At 42.1% G+C, this 7889-nt stretch overlaps 1 protein-coding gene across 1 annotated transcript; it reads right to left on the reverse strand.

The window, feature by feature from the left end:
• Positions 1 to 1155: 1155 nt before the first annotated feature.
• On the reverse strand, positions 1156 to 4790 carry NANOG (Nanog homeobox). The gene is made up of 4 exons (XM_036758904.1): positions 4622 to 4790; positions 2510 to 2784; positions 2039 to 2128; positions 1156 to 1557 (listed from the first exon to the last, which is right to left on the reverse strand). The coding sequence occupies exons 1-4, from the start codon at positions 4788 to 4790 to the stop codon at positions 1156 to 1158; spliced, it is 936 nt and encodes a 311-aa protein (XP_036614799.1).
• Between the last annotated feature and the right edge of the window lie 3099 nt (positions 4791 to 7889).

A 7889-nucleotide genomic window follows, 5' to 3' on the forward strand; every position in this document is an offset into this window, starting at 1 on the left:
TTTAGAAGCGCAGAAAGAGAGGAACTTCTGATTTCATTGCACCAGGTAATTTCCAAATGAGGAGACTCCTGGGTCTAGCAGCGATTTCTCAACAAGGTAGTCTTGGAGCTGCTCAGGGCAGGGCATAGTTAAGTGATTTACTTGAGGTCACACACCTAACCACCATATGCTCAATTGTTCAAGTGTCACCCAAAGATATAGCCTTTTCTTAAAAATACCAAGATAGAAAGTAGGGATATCTGGGTTGAAGCTGTTATTATCCATTGAACATGTGGCAGGAGGGCACACAGACATGTAAAGGTTATAAAGAGACAACATATTTATAACTCTTAAATTGATCGGTCCATCAACTTGATGACAACAAAATTGGCATCAAGATTTCAAATTAGCTTTTCATAAAAAAAAAAATTTCAATCAAATTCATGTCTTGGTAGGGAAAATATCAGTGTCAGTTTCCCGTACAGTTTTTAGCTTTTTGTATTGGAAAGGTAAAAGCCAAGCCAAGTCAAATGAACAAGTATTTATTAAGGAGCTTACTATGTGCCAGGCACTGTGCTAAGCACTTCGGATACAAAGAAACGTAAAGGATGGTTTCTGTCCTCAAATGAGCTCACAATCTAATGGGAGAGAGAACATGCAAACAACAACTATGGACAAATAAAATATAAACTGGGAGATAATTTCAGAGGGAAGGCACAAGCATGAACTTGTATCTATTTCTATTAAAAGAATATATTAAGGATAAAAATCCAGAAAGACAACTAGCTTTAACTTACAATCCTAACCATAATTTTACCAAAACCCTAGTTTAAAACACAAAAGCATCAAATCCCAACCAACCTGACTTTTCTCACTACATGCTTTTTCATACCTTTTTCTTCAACCAGTATTGGGTTTCGTCTTACTTATATCAGGATTCTAAAGCTTACAGTCTCTCTGTCTCTCTCTCTATATAGTCAGTCCAATAGTGCCTAAACCTGGAGCCAGCCAGCAAAATCTAACGAGGATAGCTACCCTCTGCACTTCACTTATATAAACCAACCAACCACAACAGTAATGGTAACAGAGATACTAAAAAGGCAAGAAAAGAAACCAGCGGTAAAGGGCCCAGGAAAGAGTACTTTTTCTGGCGGGGGGAAGAATTAACTGCCCAGATTATGACTGGAATATAGGTACCGCAGTGGGATCTAAGAATTGTGTTTGAGCATCACTGGCCTGCCGATAATTATAGTCCTCTTCTGACTTGCTGTGGGTCAGCTGCATGTTCATGGAGTAGTTTGGGAGATATTCCACGGTATGGGGGGCATTAAAACTCATAGTAGTCTGTGGTTTCATGGAATAGACCTCACTAGTATTACTTCCAAAGGGAGCCCCCAAGTCATTGGCAGGGTAGGGGTGCTGAAACATCTGGTGCTGATAGGCGCCCTCTCCACCATTCTGGAACTGGTTATTCCAAGTCTGGTTGCTCCATACTGGAAAGTTTCCAGAAGGATTTATCACATAGTCCTGGTGAAATGGAGAGTAGAAGCTTATGTACTCTCCAATAGCTGATCCATTCTGAAAGAAGAGTGAATAGAACTTAATGAAATCATAGTATTTGATTTCAGAACTCTGATCATGAGAACACAACATTCAAAGGCCTGATAAAGTATGTCACTGTAGAGGTGGTGAACTACAGGTGAAGAATGGGGAAAGATCCTAAAAGTGCTAGTGCAGGTTGAAATTATTAAAACATTTAGAATTCCCCTTTATTTTCATATAAAGGCAATGCATGCCCTATGTTGATTTCTCTTGCCTAGGTATACTCATCTGTTACCAGAGAAGGTTATTTTAATAGCTGAGTCTTTGAAGAGAGAGAGAGAGAGAGAGAGAGAGAGAGAGAGAGAGAGAGAGAGAGAGAGAGAGAGAGAGAGAGAGAAATTTTAAAAGAAAAGCAGTATTTTGATTGATTCATGTGGGCACCAGTAAATGCTGCTGAGAAGCCTGAAAAATAGTATTATGCTGAAGGGGCCAAGGTTTTTCTTTTCATTACCTGAACCATGCTCATACTGTTGCCATTCTTTGACCACAAGGTGTCTTTCTGCCATCTCTTTGACTTCATTCTCTGGTTCTGAAACCAGGTCTTGACCTGAAGGAGGAGACAAATATTAATCTATAGATTTCCTTGAAAAGAAAAGATTCTGGTAACTTCTAGCAGCCACATTGCATTTGATCTAAATGAAACAGGATATAATTTTCAGAGAATGTCTGTGGTCCTGGGATGCCAAGCTAGGCACTCATTCCTCCATTCCCTGACTCTATATTCCTGTTAAGCTAAGGTCTTTCCTTTATTGATTATCTCTATTTTATTACCATGTATTTATGTGTGTTGTTTCTGCCATTAGACTGTGAAGTTCATGAGGGCAAGGACTGTGCCTCTTGCCTTTGTATCCCCATCTAAGCTCAGTGCTTGGCACAGTAGATGCCTCTTGATCGACTGACCTATCCCACCAATTCCTCAAACATTTACCTGTTTGTAAGTAAGGTTCAAATTCTCTGCCACATTTCGGATCTGCTGTGGACTGAGGTATTTTTGCTCCAGGAATCTACTGTTGAGTACATTTAGTTGAGCCTGAGAGAACACCGTCCTCATCTTAGGTTTTTTGATCAGGCCCTGATCTTCTTTTCCCTGATGGATCTTGGGCTTGTCCTGGGAGGAAAGGTTATTTGAAGTTGGGCTAGTGGCAGAGTCAGGAATATCTTGAATAAACATATCCACAGATGAAGGAGGAGCAGGAGAAATTGCTAAATGTTGAGAGAAAGCAAAGTAAGAACTTCCTGTCACTGACAGAAATTATATCTTTTACATAATATTATACTGCTATATCTTATGCATACTTTTTAAACATTCATCACCCACAAATAACCTTCCCTGATAACATTTAACAAACATTCATCACCCACAATGAACTAAATTTTAAGTTCCTGAAAAGCTACTAATCTTTGAAGAATGAAATAATTTGCCCCTAAAAATTTCCTTTCTCAAAAAAAAAAATCCAAAAAACCCTGGACAAATATGGTTGAATAACTGAGTTGTACAGAGACAAGAAGAATGCCTAACAAGCCTCAGGATATATTTTTCTAGCAAATAACAGGATCCCATTTAAGCCCTGATCAATTCCCCTAACCAAAGTTATGGTATTCTTCCTCCAACCAAACTCTTACTGCTTCTCCCCCAAGAGAATTTTTCTTTAGCCTTGACCCATCTTTTTGACGTTGTATGGCCATACTAATGAATTACTACCTGGTTTAAAATTTGGGTGAGACCTTTGAGTTCTTTAATATGTGTAGGGGGGGGCAGGGTAAAATCCCTCCACCAATGCAGACCAACACCTTCTCCAACTTAAGTCTTACTTGGGCAACTGGGGTTAAGTGAATTGGGTCAGAAGCAGGTCTTGAGTCCAGTTCTTCAGCTTTTCACAACCTAGTTTGAATAGGTCCAGGATTTCTCAGTTTCCACCAGCAGCCTCAGTTCCTCTTTTAAATAGTTATAGTTAAGCAAATTTTGGTGGGACTGTATCACTTCCTACCCCTTTCTAGCAGAACTAAGAAAAAGGAAGGCTGCTCCCAAACAGTCAGGTCCAATACCATCTAATAATCTTTCTAGCAATTTTCTAACGTTTGAGTTGTTCTTTCCCGCAAACTTTGTTTCATGTTAAACTAAGATAAAAAAAAACCCTCTTAAAGTTGAAATTCGAGTTATTAAGAATCATAGATTCAGTGCTAGAACGGACCTTACATGTCATCTGGTTCACTCCACACTCCCCACCTCCACTCTACACGTGAGGAAACAGAAGGCAGAGACGCGACGTGATTTCCCAAAGTTAATTCAGGCAGTAAATCAGGAGCAGAGATTTGAACCCCAGGCCTGCGGAGTCCAGAGCTAGGCCCTTTTTCATGACATCATACCATAATGTTGTTTGTTCTACTGTAAAGCGCTTAGCAAAGTATCCAGTATAAACTAGGTGCTTGCAGCCTTCTCCCCACCCTCCGCGCTTCCTTAACCAGGTGCCGCCCTGACCAGCCCATAGAAATAACCATTAGTAGGGCAAATTAGCGGAAAACAGGCCATTGATAAAACGTGGATTTTATCCACCTGTGCATCCCCTACTATAAGTAAGCGCCGTGCTAGGCGCTCCATTACCTTTGTAACCTACTCTCAAGGGGCTTGTATTCTACAAAAAAGAAAAATCCCTACTCAAAGAGCTTATACTCTACAAACACGTATAAGGATACACAGAATAAACAAATGTAAGTAAATTCAAACAAGAGCAGAATGGTGGTGCCCCAGAACTATTCTAGGTTGTGCCTCTATCTTGTTCGTTTCGCCTTTGACGCTAGGCCCCAAGAGTTCCACAGGCACCGGGATCTATTTAGAAGTTGAGACCTTGTGACAGCAGAGCTAAACTCGGGAGTCCATTTAGTTCTTCACGTAAGGGGGAGATGGAGGCTCCGCTACCACTGCGTGGGCTAGAATCATTCCCCAAAAAGCGGGAGGTGGAGGGAAGAAAAGTTCCCATATCCTGCCCTATCCCTGAGCAAAAGAACTGAGCCGGCTGGGGACCTTGGAGAGGGGACTCACCTGTGCTTGGCTGGAGCTTTTCCGGACTTTGTATTTGGAAATTAGAGTAAGGGCTTGGGGAGGTAAATGGCTCTGGCTGGGACGTGGAGATCCAGGTGTTGTAAGGGCAGCTGGCATCACCTTCAGGCCGGCAGGCCTGGCGTTGCTGCGAGTGAGAGCTGGAGGTCATGTTTTAGGGAAGATCCTCGAAGGAAGGGGTCGAACTCGGGCAGTCGCAGTAAATCCAGGAGGAAAAGCCTCGAGTGTACGGTCGGCAAAGTACTTTGCAAAGTAAAAAAACGCTCTACAAATGCAAAACAGTCTTTCGGTTAAAAACTGGAAGAGAGACTCAAAAATGACAAAAGGCTGCGGCTGACCTATGAATACCCGCCTAAACTGGAGGGTGTGAACTTGTATCGGTTGGGCGGCCTTTTTATATGGCTTCCCCCACCTGTTAATCCTGCCCGCTGGGTTTCCCAAGGCCATTATCATGAAAATAGACAATTGATAGAAAAGGTGGGGTCTGAGGCTGGACAGTTTCGAGGTTGTGTGGGAGTAAAGGAAGAAATAAGGTTCCTAGGAACCAGTTTGAGGAAAGTATTAGAAATCCAGAAATAATTCTTAACAAAACCCCCAGTTTTCCGCTCAACTTAATCAATTCTACGAACTCTAAGACTCTGGTGATCCTCCGCCTCCACGCCAACCCTCCCCTCCTCACCCCCAAACCTCTTACACCTGGTGGTGTGAATGGAAGCATTCCTAGTTAAACTAAAAGGTAAGGTGGCGGAGAACAAAATGTGCCATACTTAGAGCAAAAGAGTCACAAAGTGTCAACTCTGAATTTTCAACCTGTAGTCTAGTAGGACAAACAGATTTGGGATTAAAGCGGTCTTTACCACTTCCTTTGTACGCCTTTTATCTTTTTCTTTTCGTCCCTTCTTCATTTCTCTGTCCATTGGCTCCACATGGGGGGGGGGGGAAGTGGCCAAAAAACCGAGAGATCCTATGCATAATCACGTTTGTACCATGACCCTCACTCCCCCACCCCCCATGTACATGATGGAGAATTCATTCATTCAAAAGCATTTATTAAGCACATTTTAAGTGCAATGCACGGTGTTAAGCCCTGGAGATACACAGAGGAAAATACCTCAAACAGTTCCTGGATTGTAGGAGGCTTACATTCTATTAGGAGGGTAACATTTTAGGAAGATAAGCAAATAAAATGTATACAAAGTATAAATACAAAGACTTTTTGTTGTTGTTGTTGGGGGGGAGGGTAAATGCTGGTATGAGCTCAGCTGTGAAGGAAGGTAGTTGATTCTAAGAGGTGGCCATTAAAGGACTCATGTTTTCTAGGCAACACTGGAAGTCTTTGCAATTGTATGGAGACTGGAGATGGAAAGATGTACAAAGAACAGAAAGGAGGCCAGTTTGATTGAAAAAGTGTACAAGAGAGAGAAATGTGCATTAATAATAATGGTCAGTATCTATAGATGGTGTGTTGGTTTGCAAAGTGCCTACCTTATGGATTACGTCATTTATTTTTCATTATAACCTGGTGAGCGCCTATAAAATAGATGCTATTTTTATCTTTATTTTATGCATCAGGATTTGAAGGTTGGTCCTCTGGATTCCAAGTCCAGCACTCAAGTTACTTCAAGGGCTCTACCCCTGCCCCCAATTCCCTAGCAACTAACCGAAACTTAGGCGTGAGCCCGATGACAAAGTGTGTAGATGCTAAACCCAATATTTATGTGGCTATCAGAATAATCTTTTTTGTTCAGAGATCTTGTCAATCGCTCTGCAGAATAATCTCTAATGGCTCCCCACAGAGAAAATGCAGACTGGTGTCACTCTTGAGTTTCATGTGGCTCCCCTGTACCCTATGTTCCAGAAAAAAAAACAAGACTACTTTCTAACCCTCAAAAGTACCTGAAATGGGGGGCAGCTAGGTGGAGCAGTGAGTAGAGCACAGGTTCTGGAGTCAGGAGGACCTGAGTTCAAATCCTCCCTCTGACACTTGACACACTTTTATTAGCTGTGTGACCTTGGGCAAGTCACTTAACCCCAGTTGCCCAGCCTTCCCCCCTGCAGCCAAAAAAAAAAGTGCCTGAGATCTTACAATTCCTGGTCTAGATTCTACCCCCACCCCTTTTGCCAGAATCCCTACCTACTCTTTAAACCCCAACTCAAAAGATTCCTTCAACCCACCCACCCCCCATAAATCTTCCACCTGACCTTTCTCCTCTGACCATGCAAAGCACTTTGTTTTGCAGATTCCTTTTCCACTTGTGACCCAGCATTGTGCACTGTAAGACTTTAAGATTCTGGTTAGCCATAATTTTATTTTTGGTCCTATTTTCTTCTTCCCCAGCACTGTGTTTGGTGCACCTTGATTTCATTGACAAATACATGCTTTGGGTAGTGCTATGCAGAAGTGATTCTCATGTGATATACCATTTGGGAACACCCCTGTCCCATTATTTAATTTTGAAATGAACTTCTAAAAATAATAGTCCAATGAATTCTGATGGGAAGCGTCTTTGCAATTAGGATACTGCATCAGACTTCTAATCTGGTAGATGAGCCTATTAGAAGAGGGAAAACAACAGAGGGTTAAGAGGGCAGAGGTGAGGTGGGGGGATGGGTGGAGTCTGACAACTGGAAGTTAGCCCCAGATGCAGTTTTTCATCCAGGCCGATTCTAGGTCAACATTTGCCTCCGGTTTCTTCGGTTAATTCTTTCCCAGTGCCTCTTTCTTGTGCTTTTCTCCTTTCTGGTCTCGAGTGCTCCCCTGTCTCTTTTCTTGAAGTTTCTCTGGAATTTCAAACACTTCTCCGAACTTCAGCTCCTCATTTTGGGAAGGTGGAGGAGAATACATCCTCCAATTCGCCTTGCTTTCCTCAAGTTTGAAAATTCCATTTGCATTTATTTTCCTTAAAATCACTCTCTCCTTCCTCTCTTCCTCTCCTCTGCCCCTGGCTTATTTTTCTTAGCAACCAATACATAAACATTTATTAGTTCTTTAAGGCACATCTTGGGGCATTGTGGTAGGCCCTGGGGATACAGATTCAAAACTGAGCAGATCCCTGCCCTCAAGGAGCTACCATTCTGTACTTGGAGGTGGGGGTGGGATGGATATGATTGACAAATAATTTTTTGTTGGTCAGTCATTTTAAGTTGTGTCTGATGCTTTGTGACCTCATTTGGGGTTTTCTTCGCAAAGATACTGAAGTGGTTTGCCATTTCCTTCTCCAGCTCATTTTACAGATGAGGAAACTGAAGC

Source organism: Trichosurus vulpecula, chromosome 5 (assembly GCF_011100635.1).
Source record: "Trichosurus vulpecula isolate mTriVul1 chromosome 5, mTriVul1.pri, whole genome shotgun sequence".
Classification (NCBI taxonomy): domain Eukaryota; kingdom Metazoa; phylum Chordata; class Mammalia; order Diprotodontia; family Phalangeridae; genus Trichosurus; species Trichosurus vulpecula.